Source organism: Macrobrachium nipponense, chromosome 17 (assembly GCF_015104395.2).
Source record: "Macrobrachium nipponense isolate FS-2020 chromosome 17, ASM1510439v2, whole genome shotgun sequence".
Classification (NCBI taxonomy): domain Eukaryota; kingdom Metazoa; phylum Arthropoda; class Malacostraca; order Decapoda; family Palaemonidae; genus Macrobrachium; species Macrobrachium nipponense.
The window spans coordinates 34,211,087-34,231,446 of NC_087210.1; the positions used below are offsets into that span (position 1 = coordinate 34,211,087).

At 39.9% G+C, this 20,360-nt stretch overlaps 1 protein-coding gene across 1 annotated transcript in view; it reads right to left on the minus strand.

The window, feature by feature from the left end:
* The window catches only part of LOC135196177 (tRNA dimethylallyltransferase-like), a 204,739-nt gene that overhangs the window by 119,247 nt on the left and 65,132 nt on the right, over positions 1 to 20,360 (minus strand). Inside the window, exon 5 of the mRNA XM_064222761.1 lies at positions 1,251 to 1,505. Within this exon, the coding sequence (XP_064078831.1) occupies positions 1,251 to 1,505 (255 nt within the window). The remainder of the gene's footprint in view (positions 1 to 1,250; positions 1,506 to 20,360) is intronic.

Here is a 20,360-nt window from a genome sequence, read left to right on the forward strand (position 1 = left end):
TAAAGAAGAATTACGGCAATTATGATCTCCTACAGAAGAAGAATCACTCGAATCTGCAGATAACGCAACACCGATTGAAACGCCTTTCCAACAGAATTTAGTAGATTCCTGCTGGCGTACTACAGGATCAATGGAAGAAGCGACTGCTTGTGGCCAAACGCCACCTGTCTCCCTTGGACCTCCGGTATGTCTTCTCTGTGAGGGGGGGGGGGAACAGGACAGGGACTTTCGTTTAGGAGAACTGATGAGACTAACAGCCACCCCCTTAGACTTCACTATTAGCCTTTTCAATTTAAGACTTCACATATAAGCCTATTTGCATCACTGTCTTAGCTAATACATCAAACTTTTTCTCGAATTTAGATTTGAGGCTGGCAATGGCATCAGAAGAAACTCCATGGAAACTGTTAAAGGAGCAGAAGGACAACTCAAGACCTGAGACAAAGCATGAGGAAGAAGGGAAAAATAGAAACAGGTGCTTCAACAGAAGAAGCAGAAGAGGTTAGTTTTATTCTTAGCTCTAAGAGCTGCCTTTGTCCTCCTATCCTTCAAAACTTTATTAGGGAGACACAAAAACCTTCGAGTGCAGTTAACTCCTATCCCTACATTCCTCACAGCTAATTAGCCACAAATCAACAAAACACAAATCAAGTACTTCATCAAATGTGATAGGAAATAGCCATCCATATCGATGATCTGTTGTACCTGTTCCTTGCCCAAAGTTTGAATTTTGGTCTGCCATGTAGGAAACCTATAGCAGTATAGTTGTTCAGTAAGAGATTGCATTAAAATTCCTTTTTTCCTTTAAAATAATTACACTATTTTTATATACCAATTCTTCTTCATGTACCCTCTTGGAAAGAAGGGTTATTCTCTGATTTTTACCTTCCCAAGTCCCTATGGCTGGAGTATTCAACAAGCAAGTGCTGTACAGGCACATGGAAAAACCAGTCATTATAAAGAGAATGCAGTTGCCCAACTCTTAAACATTATGAATCAAAGGATTGCCATCTCCATGACAACATGAATTGTCATGAAGAATGCTAATTTTACATTTTCCAGCATTTTCTCACTACTACCAACCACTTTCCCACTACATTAGCCAAGCCACCTTTATTTTCTTTCCTGTGCTTAGGAAGGCATTCCTACCTGTATAGTACCATGTTCTTTGCTACCTTGTTTACAATCTTCAGACAAGGGGGTAAAATATTAATGATTTTGACACTGATACACATGCATGAAACACATACCTGTTTTAGGTTCTCCACACCAGTCATGTATAATTTTTTGCCTTCATCCATGGTCCGTTCTGATTCAGGTAAAATTAAATACTGATGAAACTCCTTAAAACCAATGCTTTGAAAAATCCCTTTAGTGTAATCTGCATCTTGACCATCTCTTAACCGAGCTGTGTTGTAAGCCATGTGGAAGTCTGTTAATTCTTGCAAGAGACCCCTTTTGATCATGTCATCAACTCGGTCATCCAATCTTTCATCCAATACATCCTGTATAAAAATGCTAATAATTCAACTAAAGAAATAACTGAATTGCTCTCTTTAAAAGGCTACAACTTTCATTATATTGATAAAAAATTTTCACAGAACATAATACTACATTATATCAACCTTTAACAATTTACACACTGGTAACTAAATTCAAATATATAAAAGTTTAAATAACTAACAAATTTATCTAATATTTGGCAACATAATAAATATCCCTATTTTTCAAAAATCCAATGCAAAACATAGTATTTGGAGAAGTTAAAATATTCCTACTTTAGTTTTTGTCTGATTCTGTGCTTTTTAGAATGCTTATATACTTTCAAGAAATGGCTAAAATGATCTGCAATAAATTTGACAATAACTTTTTAAGAAATTCTAGAATACAAAATTAATTACATAACAACCACTTATATAACGCTAACCCTTCAATTATCTAGAACTCGACACATCTGTACCTAGAACCAAGCCCAAAAAGCAGTGATCCTTCAAATTATCCAGACTAATAGAACCAAGGGTCCTTTGGAAAATGGTGAAAACCGAATAGTAATGGCAAGTAATAAAATTTAGGATTCACTGAAATTTCATCGCAGTAACAACATCATGGTAATTTCATCGAATGGTAATTACATCTCATACATTTTCACCGCACTGTAATTACATCGTCATTTATCACATCGTCAGTGATTTCATCGTAAGGTTTCTTTCACTGCAAGCTAAGTAAACTGCACAGGGTAAAAAATAAAAAAATTATAATAAAATAAATGAAGGCTGGGCTTCCTCAGGAAAATCATTATTGTCAATTAAATATTCAAAAGTGCTAACCACATCGGAGACAGGAACAAATGCAATGGCTGGAATCACACGCACTTTTAATGCAAATTTAGCATCACTGATGTACACTGTTGCAGACCATCTGATTGAATGGATTGAAGCAAACATTGTGAGAAGTGAAAAAAGCAATCTTTTTAATCTTGATTAGGAAAAACTGCTCTGAAAGCATTAATCGCTGAAAGTTCAAAATCAGTCATAATTGTGCTTGGTGATAAGGTCGGCTCTAAAACTTTTAGTTCTGACAAAAGCTAATTGTAACTATCTTCAGTTTTGTTACTTATCATTAAAACGAAAACAAGAGCCAAAACGTCACCAGGAATGCTTACCTGGAGTAAACATCCAGGATTTGCGGGACTTTGTGTTGCAGTATTTCTAGCATTTCGTATAGTACTCCTTTTTATGTACTGAGGTAGTGTTAGCTGACCCACAACTGCTTGGGATACTCCATGTATGTCTGGGTTGCGATGCATTGTGTTGATTCTTGAGTTGTGATTGCTTTTTCTTTAGTTAAGTTAATCACTTTGGCAGCTTTCCAATAGTTTTGTAATGGAATCTTCATTTGCATGAACTCTTGCATGGCACTTTGTTTTATATAACTGGTCACATTTCCAAATAGTTTTTTTGCCACTTGTTTGTTCTTTCACAAATAGATGACTATTATCAATGAGTTTTTTCTTATTCCTTATGCTTACGATGTACTGCAGAGCCATCTTGATGGGTTTAGTTTTAGTTATTTACAAAAAGTGAAAATGTTTACCACTCAGAAAACAAGTCGATTACAAAAACCGAAAATTTTTATGAGCAATTTCTTATACATGAAAAGACAACAAACAGTTGTCTTTTCATATACAGTAGACCCTTGACTCACGAACACAATCCGTTCCTAGACCTTGGTCGTGTTCGAAATTGTTCGTGACTCGGAGCTAATTTCCCCATAAGGTTTAATGGGAATAATATTAATTGGTTCTCGACCCCTACGAACCAATATATATTATGTATATTTTGCCTTATTTTACACAGATAATGTAAAAGTCAGTGTAAAAAACCTTAATATATCTAATAATATAATTTAAAATGGTAAACTAACACTATAAAAACGTTTGTAAAGTGAACACTTACTATGACTGGCGAGACTTCTGGCTTGACGGACAAGAGAAGAGGAGGGTGGTGGGTGGGGAGGAGGTTATTGTGCGGAAGGAGACCCTCCCCCATCCAGGTCGGGGAGATCTCGTTCCGGAGATTCAACTCTTCTAGGTTTTTTTGGTGAACTTTTAATCACAAACTTATCCAATGTCTGTTGCCTTTTCCTTCCTTGCATAACTCTTCTGAAATGGCTCATTAAATTTTCATTGAGCATATTCACGATCCTGTTCGTAACAATTTTGTCCGGATGATACAATTCAAGGAAGCACTGGACATCATTCCACTTTTCCAATGCGGCTTTTATCACATCACTGCTGACATCTGTAACTTCCTCCCCAGCCTCCTCTTCGTCAGTTGATTGCTCCCGAGCAAGTTGCTCCTGCTGCTCTTTGTGGAGTTGATCAAGTTCGTCCGCAGTCAAATCTTCTGAATGTTCAGCGACCAATTCTTCAACATCTTCGTCGTTGACTTGTAGACCCATACTGTTGCCCATGGACACAATTTCTTGCACAATCTCTGCATCGAAGCCCTCAAAGTCACGGACAGTTACGCACTGGGGCCAAAGTTTCCGCCACGCAGAATTTAATGTGCGGTACGTAACTTCAGTCCATGCGTTATCAATGAGGGTTATGCAGTGAAAAACATTAAAGTGCTTCTTCCAAAATTCTTTTAAGGTTAATTTTGTCTCTTCAGTTACACGGAAGCATCTGGAGAAGAGCGCCTTCGTATATAATTTCTTAAAATTGCTATGACTTGTTGGTCCATGGGCTGGAGAACAGAGGTCGTGTTGGGTGGAAGGAACTTGAACTGAATGAAGTCATGTTCACTGCAGTCAGCCAAGTACGAAGGGTGTGCCGGGGCATTATCCATGATCAGAAGGCACCGCAGGGTAGCTTGTTCTCTGTTTAGGTACTGACTCACGGTCGGCGCAAAACACTTCATCAATCCACTCCATAAACAAGCTCCGTGTCACCCATGCTTTTGTATTGGCCCTCCACATTACAGGCAGTCTGGCATTATTTACGTTGTGCTGCTTAAAGGCACGCGTGTTATTTGAATGGTAGACAAGTAGCGGCTTTAGTTTCAAGTCGCCACTTGCGTTTGAGCATAACAAAAGCGTAAGCCTGTCCTTCTTGGTGGCCAGGGGCGCCTTCTCTTTTGATAAATTCCGGCTTGTGGCCGAGCGCCTTCTTTCTTTCGGTGATAAATGTCCTGTTGGGCATCTTCTTCCAGAAGAGGCCCGTTTCATCACAATTGAAAATCTGTTGAGCGACGTATCCTTCGGCCTCCACGAACTCGGCAAACTCGGTCACGAATGCCTCAGCAGCAGCCTTGTCTGCGCTAGCAGCCTCACCATGCCTAATTACAGAGTGAATTCCAGTTCTCTTCTTGAAGTTATCAAACCACCCTTTACTAGCCTTAAAATCGTCTGGCGTGGCACTAGTAGAAGGAGTTTCCTTCAGCAAACTCTGATACACTTGCCGAGCTTTCTCGCAGATGATCGGCTCGTTTACACTATCACCTGCCATCTGTTTCTCATGTACCCACTTCAAAATTATTTTTTCTGCCTCTTCGAGGGTTTGCGATCTCATCTTGGTTAGTACTGTCACTCCCTTCGCAACATTTGCTTCTTTAATGGCATCCTTGTTTTTCAAAATTGTCAAAATTGTCGACTTGGCCATCTTGTACTCACTTGCGATATCGGTCACGCGAACACCACGTTCAAACTTTTCTATAATTTCTTTCTTTATTTCAATGGTTATCTTCCTCTGCACCCTCTTCTCACCATCACTCTTCACTTTCTTACTTTCACCACCACTCTTCACTTTCTTAGGGCCCATTATGAAGAAAATCACAAGTTTTAGCGCAAAAAAAGCTAAGCGAATTGACGAACGTCTTGTACACAATGAGATGAGACAAAGAGCGATGCGTGGGTGACGCCGTGCGTGGGCGGCTGGAGGATGGCTGGTCCCATGGCAACTCAAACGCTCTCACGTGTGCTGGGCGATTTCACGCATTTTTCAAATGTTTGTGTCTAAAAATTAGTTTGTGAAACAAAGTGACTTGTTATTTTCCAGAAATTTCCAGCATTTTTCAAATGTTCATGTCTCAAAATTAGTTCATGACCCAAACAGAATTTTTATTTTCCGCATTTTTTTTTGTTCGTATCTCAAAGTTAGTTCGTAAGTCAAGGGTGAAATTTTACCTATAATTTTGGTCGGGGATGGAGTTGTACGTGGGTCAATGCGTTCGTGAGTCAAGGGTCTACTGTATAAGTTGGATAGCTAGATACTTTGATCTCACCGACAACTATAACAGTAATACTAGGACGTTTTACTGAAAACTAAGTGAATTATATTTTATTGTTCATTTATTTTTTGGCATTTTGTGGTGAAAGAAACCTCACGATGAAATTACTGACGATGTGATATATTGCAATGTAATTACAATGCGGTGAAAATGTATGAGGTGTAATTACCATGCGATGAAATAAACACGATGTAATTACTGCAATGAAATTACAAGACACCAAATCTAGGGGTGTTCAAGGGCAACCTTCTCAATACTACATACCACAGATATTAGACGACCTTTAATATACTGACTGCGATGTACTCCATGTATATATGGCACTGAGGGGACTGTCTTAATGAGTGGCATGTACTATATGTGCCTAATTGGCTCTGGATTTCAGCCAGACCGGTTTTTTTTTACTTGGAATTATATCTATTTTGAAGTACCTTAAACTAAATTAAAGTCTTTATTTTCATTAACACAGTATTGTAGTAGTATATGGGAAAACAAATAAATTAACATGAGTCTTGACTAAATACTTTATTTATTACTGCAAATAATACTTATATGATGGCAAAAGTTCAATTTTTTTCCAAAAGCAGTAATAACCAAAAAACACAATATTTATATATATATATATATATATAATATATATATATATATATATATATATATATATATATATATATATATTATTATATATTATATAGTGTATGTATATATGTATAGTATGTTATATAATATATATATATATATATATATATATATATATATATATATATATTTATTAATATTATATATTATTATATAATATATATATATATATATATATGTTTTTTTGCCACGAAGGAAAAAATGAAAAAGCGAGATAGCCAAGTACTTTCGGTCCTGTTCGGACCCTTTACTTTGCCTCAGTAAAGGGTCCGAACAGGACCGAAAGTACTTGGCTATCTCGCTTTTTCATTTTTTCCTTCGTGGCAAAAAAAAAAAAAAAAAAAAAAAAACCTTTATTTATACATAGCATCACGTTTTATATACTTCGTGATCAAGTTTTATATATATATATATATATATATATATATATATATATATATATATATATATATATATATATATATATATATACACACACACATACACATACACGTATGAAAGTGAGAACATTCTCACTTTCATACATTCACTACTTTAGCTATCACAACATTGCTATCAAGATAGGTGTAGCCAGCAACCTGTTCTTAAGAGCCTTAAGAATTTGTTCCCCAGATTTCCTGGAAAAAGAATTTGAACTAATTCGTAAGCAACTTTTGTCTTTAAAGTATCCTGACCATATAATTGAGAAAGCAATTCACAAAGCAAACGTAATTTTCTACCGACCTCCTCAAGACAAGATCAGAGATACACCCAACAATAAAATAAAAATTCCACACCTGCAAACTATTAAAACGGTGACACAGACCCTTTTGCATTTACTTACCCAAACACCTTAGCCAAATCCCTGATTAACGTCCAACAAAAGACAATCCCCAAGGACACAGGAGTTTACAAAATCCCATGCCAGGACTGTGACCAATCTTACATTGGATTTACAGGAAAATCACTTCCCCAGAGATTAATACAGCACAAACGGTCAGTTACGTATGGACAACAGAACTCGGCTATTTTCAACCATATAAATGAACATAACCATAGAATAAACTGGAATTTGTCACACATAATTTATAGTAGCAACTATAAATGATGGAATCGGCCTTAATAAAAGAGAGGCAGGTATTGAACATCTCAAAAGGAGCATGGGATTCAGATGTGATCGACAAGATTTTCATTCAACCAACGCTTAAGAAGATTAAAAGAAGATTATCAGGAGAGGTGACCTAAATTGGCTTACCTGTAGATGGACCTCTTGGTATAAATACCATCTTTTCTGTAAACTTTTCTCATTCATCTACCGGAAGAGAGACAGCAGTCTCTGAAATACATTATTTTTCTCTCTATATTTTGGTGTTTTTATGGGCACCTATTATTAGATGGAATTCTGTTGTAACAGCACATTTTCACCAGTCATACACACACACACACACATATATATGTATAACTGAATCACGAAAGTTAGGAACGTGATAAATCCATAAATAAAGATATATGCCACGAAGGAAAAATAAACAAAGGAGGATCTGCGAGACCTTTCAACGTTAAACGTCCTTTACTGAGCAGAAACTGACATAAATGAGGCAAAAGACAATACAAGAAGATACGTATAACTGACAGATAGGGATTATAAAGAGATTAGTACCTAGAATCCGACTCACCTGGAAGATGAGAAACCTTCCCAAACAAGCATAAACAATGGGTGCAATTAAAGGTTTAAGACAATCATCTCAGATACAAGGACAAGATAATTAAAGGATTATAGGTGACAGCTATTCAGAACTTGGTAAACAAAACCATATTCACAATACATGTCAGACATACATTACAACAAAGATAACTCTAAGGCAACTGATTTTTATTTAAGTCAATAATTATATCTTTGAGGTCATTCTTAAACATGTTACAAATACAGGGTCTAAATGAAAAAGGCCACGACTAACATTGAAATTACAATGAAAAGTAAGTTGTATTAAAGCAGATTCTAAAAGATTTCGTGATAAGACATCTCTTGACCTTGCAATTACTGAACTACCAACCCAATTTATTCGGTGGTTGTTTTCACTTAAATGAATGAATATTGCATTAGATGTTTGCCCAGTTTTTACAGAATATTTATGCTGGCTTAGCCTTACTTCTAGGCCTTTGCTAGACTGTCCGAGATAAAATGAGGGACAATCCATACATGGAATTTTATATATTTCTGGGCTCAGCCCGTGTCGTTACGTGAAATGTCCCTTTAGCACACATTTCTAAGGTAAATTATTGCTAACATACCAGAGAAAAAAGCTAATATGGAAATGCCAGAATATTCTGGCTCGCTCACCTTATTTAAAGGTGTCGGTATGGTTTCTGGGGCGAGTGAAACCACTACCAGGGGTCCTTTGCCGTTTAGATTCATCCTCCTTCAAAATCCCTTTACTGGAGAGGAGCCGACCTAAGACCCACTCCCCGCTACCGTTACTGCTAGCGCCTCTGACGTCATTCCTTTTCGTTAGCACGATCCAGACCGCACGTGTTTTTTCTTGCTCTGTGTTGTGCTCGCTCTGGATTTATATTCTTTCATCATGCAATGTCAAGACTCATCTGCATCCAAGTTAAGTACTGCTAATAATGTTTTATGTCATTTATAGCCGGGGAAGGGCCCGTTTAACCATTTTATTTTGGTTATTATAGACGGCGTCCCGGACGGCTTTGTTCCCGAGCCACCTTGCGCGGCTCGCTCCCACGTGTTCCATTGTTTCGTGCTACACTCGGTCTTCTATACCGTTTGTGCTCGAATTATTTAGCAGTACATTATTATTCTAATGGTGATGCATTATTGACGTATCATTGATATTATTTTTGTAATTTTTAACACGGGGGTGATTAAAGAGTTCGCTCTAAGCTCGTAGCCTACATCACTTCCTTCAGCTCAGAGTTCATGCATGCATATTCTTTTAGTTGTCAGGTCTCTATGTTAGGCTCTCTAAGGACTTAGGTCCTTTCTTTTTGGTCCTGGGCTACCCTAGTCACCGCCCTACGTTTCTACGTATCAGCATAGGCCAGCTGCTTTGAGTCGCTAAGGTCGCCCTCCGTTCTCGGTTGGTCCGATCCAGCTTCTCCAGGACTCTTCTTTCTCTTCTCCATCATATTTCTTCCTTCTCCCCCGTGTTTTGTTAGGATGTTATTGATATTCATGCTTGTCGAGACGGTTCAGGCTGGCCTAGGCCACCTTCGATCGCATGTTCTTTCTCACTGCGTGGCTCACCCCACGACCGAGAAGGGTCCAGGCGACCGCTATGAGCCACCCAGCATCGGTCCCCCATGCTTACTCCCCCCTCCAGGGGGGAGATACGCTCGTTCACGTTGTCCCTGACAACCGATCCGAGCTCCCTCCCTTCCTCCCCCCACCACGCGTGGGATACGGGAGTTAGCTGGAGGACACTCGTCGCTGGCTCGGCTCAACACCGCTCTCCCTATAGAGTACCGGGGGGACCCCTGCCTGGCCGAGTCTCGGTTGGCCACCAGGCTCGGTTACGCTCGGCTCTCCTCGGTTCTCAGGCCGAGCTCCCCTACCCCGAATCATCACCCTTCCCCGCTCCGGCGGATCAGGGCTCCGGCATTGCCAGGTCCCAGAGTCAGTGACTGTGAGAGAGTTCCGGCATCTTTTTATACCTCATGCATGTTTACGTTTACTTTTAACATCCATTATTTTAGTCTAAGTTGGCGGAGACCCCGCTCCCCATCCGGGTTTCACCACCTACTTATTCTAATGTTAAGTTTTTACGGCGTGGTTATCCACCCCGCCACCAATTATTGGTCCCCTCCTGCTCCTCACCCACCGTCCCAGTACTCCTCGCTCCGGCATATAGGTTAGGTACTACTCAAGTCTCAGTGATATTTTGTCCTCCGGCAACGCTGGAGACACACTGATTCAAGTTTTACCAACCCTATCGGACATATTACACGGCAGAAGAGCAGGTAGAGACTGAGTCTTAAATTTATCTATTAACTCCGGTGCATTCCGGTGTTATGATATATCACATCTTGGACTTAGTCCAGGAGGTTAGTGTTGATACTCATGTATCATTTCACTTACAGGTCACCCACTGCATGGAGTCGGGCTGCAACGCCATACTCCAGGACCCCTGTGGGCACGAGGTTTGCCGGACCCACGCTACCTGTGCGATCCGGTACAGTGATTCGTTGGTTTGGCACCATGAGAGCTGCACGATCTGCTACGAGTTAGTTTAGTAGATCAGGCCTCCTCCGGGGTAAGAAGGCCTCCAAATGCTAAACCTTGTCATATTTAATTCATTGGCCAATATAATTCATGATATATCAATTAGCATATATATATTTTAAGTTAATCTTAAGTAGCCTTAAGTATTAATACTAACCCTCTCTTTCAGGGTGCCCAAGCGGTTAGGGATGCTGCTTTGACCACTTTGAAGGCCTGGGTTGGTGGCTTTGGACGGAATGTCACCAAGGGTCAACCCTACATTCTGTCCAAGGAGATGGGCACCCTCATCTTCCCCGGCGGAGAGGCAGCCTCCTATGTGGACCTGGAGGCGGCGGCTCCTCTGATCGCCACCATACAAGAGCAAGGGTCGCACTAGCTTCAGAGGAACCAGCGAATCAGGAGGTCCTGCAAGAAGTAGCAGCGCTTGATCTCAACCTCGAGCCCATGAAGGTAGAAGCCGCAGGTAGGGATGTAAGTGAGGCAGGTTTAGTAGGGGCTAGAGCTTCTTCCCCTACTTCTTCTACTTCTTTTCAGGGATTCACCGGGGATGGGCAGTCGGTCAGACCGAAGTCCGCCCAGGTGATCCCTAAAGTCAAAGGTAAGCATGACTTTAAATCGTTTCAAAAGACACTGTCTAAGAATTCAGGTTCTAGTAGCACTCAGAAATCTTCGGCTCACCATCCCGGAGTGGACAAGACTAGAATGACTTCGTACTCGAAGGGTTCCAGGTCCAAGTCTTCTAGGGACAAGGCTCAGCTCTTCTCCGACCCTGAGCCTTCAACCTCTACAGGAACCCGTCCTAGGACCCCCCAAAAAAAGGTGGAACCTTCACCATTCGACCCGGACACCTTCACTGCAAATATTTCAGCCAATATTATAAGGCAGATGGGTAGTCTGGTCGGGAACTTAGTCCAAAACAAGTTCCAAGAGATGTTTTCCCAAATCTTGTCTTCTTTGGAGGAGTCAGGCCAGTCAATCCGAGCCATTTCAGAGAGACTAGTCACTCAGGAGAACCTCATTGCAGGTCTCTGAGAGAATCCTGCGACAGGTCTTGCACAGCCCGGCATGGTAGTCCAAACCATGCCGGACTCAAGTAATCTCCCTACCTTCACGGCAAACAATCCCTGGAGGATTTCTTCCCACGCTCCCTTCAAAGACGGGATGCTGACGTTGGAGGGCTGTAGAACTCGAAGGCTTGAGGACTTCGAGTTCCATCCGGCAGATCTGCAAACCCCCTTCATCGGCTACGCCAGCCTTACGGAAGCGGCGATGAGAAGAGAAGACAAGATCCCGAAGGAGACGGTCATCCTCTCCCGGGACCAAGCTCAACGAAAATGGCTTAGGAACCTGGAAGATTGGCAATGCAATAACACCAGGGTCCAAGCCTTTAAAAGTGCCTTCACGATTTTCAGTGGACGCGGAAACGCCCATCCTGTTCACTTCGAAGGTAGCAGAACTATGCAGGCCGCAATGAAAGATGAGCCAATGCCGCAGCTCCGGGAGACGGAACCTACATCCCTTCTGCTCCCCGGAACAGACGATCTATGGTTAGATCTCCCGGCCACCTTTTCCGTCGGAAAACTCAAACCGGACTGTGCCATCTCGCAGTTTAGTGAGACACTGCCCAGGCTTCCCGGACAGCCTCATCCAGGCTGAATTCGATGCCCGAATGAGATTGTCCAGGTCCCTCAATACTTTAGTTATGACGGAGGTATCGGCTCTGATCTACGGAGAAGAGCCGCTATTCAAAATCATAGCAAAGTCACAATTGTATACAATGCAATGTGACTTATATGATTTCGTCATAGCTAGACGGAATTGTCGGAAACATGTCCTGGTGGAGGCCACCATCCGACACGAGCCCAATAAGCTCTTAGCTGCTTCCATCTGGGGTGCTGATCTCTTCCCAGAGTCAGTAGTGAACTCTGTTCACTACGAGGCAACCAGACTCAACCAGAGTCTAAAGGTTCGCTGGGGATTGACCAGCAAGAGGAAGTCGGATTCGGCCGCATCAAGTAAGAATTCCAAGAAGCCTAGGAAATTCCAGCCTTTCCAGGCTCCTCAGCAACAGGCAGTAATGCAGGCGGTTCCGGTATCACAAATACCGCAACCGTCCACCTCCAAGGCACAGCCACAGCAACAGTTTGTGCTGTAGGCGCAACCACAGCATGCGCAGGCTTCAACCTCCTACGTTGTTTCCCCGGCTTTCAACCCAGTGTTTGAAAGCCAGTCCTTTCAGCCATTCAACAAGTTTGGCAGGGGTAGCAGAGCTAGAGGTGCCTTCCGCCAGAGAAGAGCATCCAGCCGAGGTAAGCACTTACGAGGAGGGCGCGGGACACGCCCTTCCCCGAGCCAGTGATAATCCTCAGGTAGGAGGGAGACTGTTCCTCTTTTGCCACAGATGGAAGTTCAGCAAATGGGCCCAAAGTATTGTGTCCAAAGGTCTAGGCTGGAGCTGGATCAAAGGTCCTCCTCCATCCAAAACCTTCCATCAACAACCAACAACGGAATTGATAGAGTACGCTCAAGAACTCCTTCAGAAAGGAGTAGTGTCAAGAGTCAAGCATTTAAAGTTTCAAGGTCGCTTGTTCAGCGTGCCAAAGAAAGGCTCAAACAAACGAAGAATAATTCTAGACTTGTCCCGTCTAAACTTATTCATTCGTTGCGACAAGTTCAGAATGCTGACCATCTCGCAGGTGCGGACGTTACTACCCTGTGGGGCCGTCACCACCTCTAACGATCTTACAGACGCATACTATCATGTTCCAGTAGCAAGACACTTCCGCCCGTTCCTAGGCTTCAGGCTAGGACCAAGCATTCTCCTTCAAGGTAATGCCTTTCGGGCTCAATGTAGCCCCAGAATATTTACAAAACTGGCGGAGACAGTCTTTCAAGAACTCAGGTCTCAAGGAATAATGCTAGTTGCTTATCTGGACGATTGGCTCGTTTGGGCCACAAGCATCGAGGAATGCCACAAAGCAACGGTCAAAGTAATCCAGTTTCTGGAACACCTAGGGTTTCAGATAAACAAGACCAAGTCCCGGCTAACACCAGAGTCTCGCTTTCAGTGGTTAGGCATTCAATGGGACTTGAACTTCCACTCTCTATCAATTCCATCGTTGAAGAAGAGAGAAATCGCCAAGGCAACCAGACTATTTCTCAAGTGCAAACAGACGTCCCGGAGGAACCAGGAAAGGATCCTAGGCTCTCTCCCATTTGCTTCGATAACAGACGTTCTGTTAAAAGCAAAACTGAAAGATATAAACCGCGTCTGGCGCTCAAGGGCAAACAACAGATCCCGGGACAAACTATCCACTGTCCCGGCGATCTTACGCAAACGCCTCCGTCCCTGGACGGAGGTCAAGAATTTGTCGAAGACAATTCCTCTTCAGTTCCCTCCACTGGCTCTAGTTATCCACACAGATTTGTCACTAACCGGCTGGGAAGGATACTCTCAGTACAAGAAGGTACAAGGAACCTGGTCCCTTCCATTCAGCCAGCTTCATATCAATGTACTGGAAGCTATGGCAGTGTTCCTCACCCTGAAAAAGCTTCATCCAGCCAGCAAATCTCATATCAAACTGGTGCTGGACAGTGCAGTGGTAGTACACTGCATCAACAGGGGAGGCTCCAAGTCAAGCCATGTGAACCATGTCATGATCGCCATATTTTCATTGGCAGCCAAGAACAGATGGCACCTGTCTGCCACCCATCTAGCGGGAGTAAGGAACGTAACAGCGGATGCGCTATCTCGCTCAGTCCCACTGGAGTCAAAGTGGTCCCTGGACTGGCAGTCATTCAACTGGATCTGTCAACAAGTCCCAGGGCTTCAGGTGGATCTCTTCGCCACGGAGTCGAACCACAAACTCCCTTGTTATGTGGCTCCCAACCTGGACCCTCTGGCTTATGCCACGGACGCCATGGCTATAGACTGGAATCAGTGGAAGAAGATTTAAATCTTTCCTCCAGTGAATCTTCTCTTGAAGGTCCTGAACAAACTCAGGACATTCAAGGGACACATTGCTCTAGTAGCCCCCAATTGACCCAAGAGCAATTGGTTCCCACTACTACTGGAATTGGGACTCCGACCTCAACAGATTCCCAATCCCAGGTTATCACAACTAGAACAAACGAAGACTGTGTACGCTTCCTCAGGAATCCAGAAAACCCTAACTTTATGGATTTCATGAAGTTTGCGGCAAAAAGGGATGCCAACATCGACCCTCAAAATATCCTATTCTAAGAATCGGATAAACGGGAATCAACCCTACGTCAATATGACTCAGCAGTTAAAAAACTAGCTATATTCCTGAGGAATTCTGAAACTCAAACCATGACAACCAATCTGGCCATATCCTTTTTTAGGACAGTTTGAAAAAGGTTTAGCAGCAAGTACTAACACTACTACTAAATCTGCACTCAAGAAAATCTTCCAGTTTGGTTTCAAAATAGACCTAACAGACTCTTATTTTTCATCTATCCCCAGGGCCTGTGCTAGACTCAGGCCATCAGAGGCGCCTAAGTCTGTGTCATGGTTCTTAAATGATGTTCTCAAACTGGCCTCAAACACTGACAATGAATCATGTGACTTTTTACCCCTCCTGAGGAAAACATTATTCCTTTTGAGTCTAGCTTTAGGAGCCAGGGTATCTGAACTGTCGGCTCTATCTAGAGACTGTGGTCATATAGAGTTTCTCCCTTCAGGATCCTTGTTCTTTCCAGTTCCTTGAATTTTTCTTTCTCTTCTTGCTTGGCGGCTGCTATGTGCTGTTTATATTCAATGGTGAATTTGTAAGTTTATATTCAATGGTGAATTTTATCAACAAATATTTGGCATAGCAATGGGAAATCCTTTATCACCACTATTCTCAAACCTGTACATGGAATTCTTTGAAAAACGCTACTTACCCAATATCATTTATATTCCTGTAAAGTGGTATCGTTATGTTGATGATATCTTAGCTGTTCTTCCTGTCGGTATTGATGTAAATGATTTACTTTCTAAATTAAATAACCAGGTACCATCGATTAAGTTTACTCTAGAAGTAGAAAAAGACAATTGCCTCCCTTTCTTAGATGTTTTGATAAATAGAGAACCATTTCAATGTAAATTCAGTATTTATAGGAAACCGACCAACAACTTAACTTATGTTCATTTCTTCTCAGGCCACCATCTTAACATAAAAATATAAATATTTTTCTCTATGTTTTTACGAGCATTGCGCATTGTCAGTCCACAATATTTGGATCAAGAAATTGAATACATAAGAAAAATAGGGAAAGATTTATGCTATCCTTCACATATATTAGATATTTGTTATAATAAAGCCCACAAAAAGTTTTATAGTGTAAGTAACACGCAGAAAGAAAATTCTATGAACATTCTCAGTTTGCCTTATTTTAACGGATTTGAAACCATTAAATCATTGTTAAAAGCTTTTAATGTCAACCTTGTTTTTTCCTATAATAACACACTAAAAGGAATGTTAATAAAAAATGGCCCCAGAGAAAGCAACAACATAATATATAAAATTCAATGTATGGATTGTCCCTCATTTTTTTATCTCGGACAGTCTAGCAAAGCCTAGAAGTAAGGTAAGCCAGCATAAATATTATCTGTAAAAACTTGGGCAAACATCTAGCTGCAATATTCATTTAAGTGAAAACAACCACCGAATAAATTGGGTTGGTAGTTCAGTAATTGCAAGGTCAAGAGATGTCTTATCCCGAAATCTTTTAGAATCTGCTTTAATACAACTTACTTTTCATTGTAATTTCAATGTTAGTCGTGGCCTTTTTCATTTAGACCCTTGTATTTGTAACATGTTAAAGAATGACCCCAAAGATATAATTACTGACTTAAATAAAAATCAGTTGCCTTAGAGTTATCTTTGTTGTTGTAATGTATGTCTGACATGTATTGTAAATATGGTTTTGTTTACCAAGTTCTGAACAGCTGTCACCTATAATCCTTTAATTGTCTTGTCCTTGTATCTGAGATGATTGTCTTAAACCTTCAATTGTACCCATTGTTTTATGCTTGTTTGGGAAGGTTTCTTCTCATCTTCCAGGTGTGTCGGATTCTAGGTACTAATCTCTTTATAATCCCTATTTGTCAGTTATACGAATCTTCTTGTATTGTCTTTTGCCGCATTTATGTCAGTTTCTGCTCAGTAAAGGACGTTTAACGTTGAAAGGTCTCGCAGATCCTCCTTCGTTTATTTTTCCTTCGTGGCATATGTCTTTATTTATATGGATTTATCACGTTCCTAACTTTCGTGATTCAGTTATACATACATATATATATATATATATATATATATATATATATATATATATACACACACACACACACACACACACACACACACACACACACACATATATATATATATATATATATATATATATATATATATATTATATATATATATATATATATTACATATATATATATACATATATATATATATATATATATATATCTATATATATATATATATATATATATATATATATATATATATATATATATATATATAATATATATATATATATATATATATATATATATATATATACATAGTATATATATACGTATATTATATATATATATATATATATATATATATATATATATATATATATATATATATATATATATATATATATACACATCGAGCTACAAATGTCCTTTAATACATAATTCACTCTACCTCGGAATTAATATATTTTCAAATATGCTTAACCGAAGGGGAATTTTATTAGGCGATAATAGAATTGTCGGCGCCCGGCCGCGAACCCAGGAAACCATACAAATCCAGGAACGTTTTTGAAGCTTTTTACATATATATATATACATATATGTATATATATATATGTGTATTATATATATATGTATATGTATATATTTAATAATATATATATTATATAATTATATATATTTTCAGAGTGCAAATCTCTTTCTCTCTGGGCAGTGGGCAATTGGCAGCTGTATCATGATGACGCAGAGAATTGAACATTTACACACATTCTGAAGTCATTTATAGTCAAATATAGCGTGCAAATCTGTTAGTCAATCCCCCTTTTTACTTATAAAAGAAAAGTGACCAGATTTGAGTCCACAGTAGACATTATGCAGAATGTGATGGACTAGCTGTTCACCATCACCATCTTAAAAGATAGTGTTCCAGCACTGCTTCCAACAGTAGCAGAATCATTGGGAGAAGTGAGAGGCAGCCCAAGGGAAGTACTTTAAAGGAGATTAGTGTAAGATTGTTCTATCTGAATAAGTTTTTTATGAATAAGTTAAGTATATCTTAGTTTAACCAGACCACTGAGCTGATTAACAGCTCTCCTAGGGCTGGCCCGAAGGATTAGATATTTTTACGTGGCTCGGAACCAATTGGTGACCTAGCAATGGGACCTACAGTTTATTGTGGGATCCGAACCACACTATATCGAGAAATGAATTTGTATCACCAGAAATAAATTCCTCTGATTCTGCCTTGGCAGAGCAGGGAATCAAACTTCGGACCACCGGACTGGCAGCTGAGCTCAAAAACCACTCGTCCAGCGTGGAACTAATTTTTATGAATAAGATTGAATATTTTTTTCAACACACCTTGTATATTCCATTCTTCATTACTTACCGGATTCCGGTACAGGCAGTCCCCAGTTATCAGAGGGGTGCTGATTGGCCAAAACCACCATTAACCAAAACTCAATGATTTATGGCGCTTATGGCGCAGATATTCGGTTAATGGAGCCTCCGTTAGGTATGTCATGATGCCACGACACTATTATCGGCGCCTTATGGCATCGATAACTGAAACTCGGCACATTATGGTGTCATAAATCGCCAATAAACTTGGGGCTAGACAAGTGACATAACACTATTTTGCCATTAAACTAGTCTACCGATAATCTGGGACTGCCTGTAATTATTAGAAGGGGCAGACTCGAGCCCACACCCCTCCATTTCAATCAATGTGCCAATATATATGTTTACCTGTTACTGTGCAGTACATCCCAATGACTAAGGAAGTGGGGTAGCTCCTTAAGGGGGCCAGCCGGAACCCTTATACGTATATGGGGGTATAGGCCGAAAAATGCAGTCATGAAAAAATTCATGGAGCTTCATATGGCAATTGAGAATACGTATACAAAATATTTCGTCAAAATTCCTCTTACTTTTGTAGTTACAGGGTAATTAGTTAACGTAACTCAATAAGCCTAAAACATTGATCCGTATAAGAAAATGCAATATTTCTTCTATTATCGTAAATTTTGATAATTATTGTCAAAGAAATTGGGAGAAATGGCATCTGTAGACATTCCCCGAGTCGAGAAGGGAGACTTCACTTCAGTCAGCTACCAAGTCCAAGCATCAGTGCGAGCACAAACTTCAAGTAGTCTACACATTCGATTTCACCTCTGACATTTGCTTGCTTTTACGTATGTTTATGTATGTTTCGGCAAGAATTTCATCACGCCAATGAGGAAAAGACAAGGAAAACATCTCGCTAACATACAGACGAAGAAAAATCGCTCAAGTATTAATACAGAATATCATAATATACGCGTAGTTAGTGAAGAGAGAGGGGAGGGTTGTGTAGTAAGGGTTGCGTAGAACACCCCCGTCTTGCCTGACAGCACTCATCACACTGTGCCCAAGGCTACTATCTTTGAGCTAAGAATCCTCCATTTATGATAAATAACAAAATTTTGGTTTTTTAATACCCAAAATGGAATATGAAATTCATAATAATCATGATTTATTAAATTCTTTGTAAAAAGAGAGTACACCTTCGAGTTTCACCTCTGACATTCTCTTGCATTTACGTTTGTTTATCTTTGTTTCGGCAAGAATTTCATCATGCCAAAGAGGAAAATACAAGGAAAACATCTCGCTAACATACAGAAGAAGAAAATTCGCTGTAATAAGCCGAGTTAGTGAAGGGGAGAGAGAGAGTTGCGTAGGAAGGAGTGCCCCATCTTGCCTCGAGCAGTACCCCAGGCTACGATATATGAACAAAGGGATCATCATTTATGATTAAATTATGATAAATAAAATAGTTTTGGTTTATTAATACACAAAAAAGAAATATACATTCATAATAACCATTATTTATCAAAATTGTCTTTATAGAAATACGAAGGAAAACTTTGAATGCCCGTATCTCAAAACTATACTATTAACCTTCAAAATCTATCTTCTCACTTAGTTTTAAAGCTATAACAATGGAATTTGGTATATAACTCAGAAAGACATTACAGAACAATCAAATAGAGCCCCTTTTTCCAATTTTTTTTTTCGTCTTTTTTTATAGATTTTTTTCTCCTGATTTATAGGGTTTATTTTTTTTACCATATTGAAAAATTCATACCTAGCAAAAAAATGACTTTTAGAAAAAAAAAACTCCTCATTTGATTGGAGGTCTACATCAGGTCTATATATGGTAGTAATCCTAGGTCTTAATATTAAATATCAAGGGAGGAGATAGAATTTGAAAAATGGTTATTTTCGGGATAAATCGCCCTGGCGTCACAAAACCGAAGGTCAAAGGCAAAAATCATATGCGGTTTGGAGATGTCCCAAGTCACCTTATTAAGTGATATGAATATCAAAGTCCTGTCCATTAAAATTGGCATTAGCCGGCTGGTCCCCTTAATGTGAGTCAAGAACAATACAGCCATGAAAAAACTTTGTA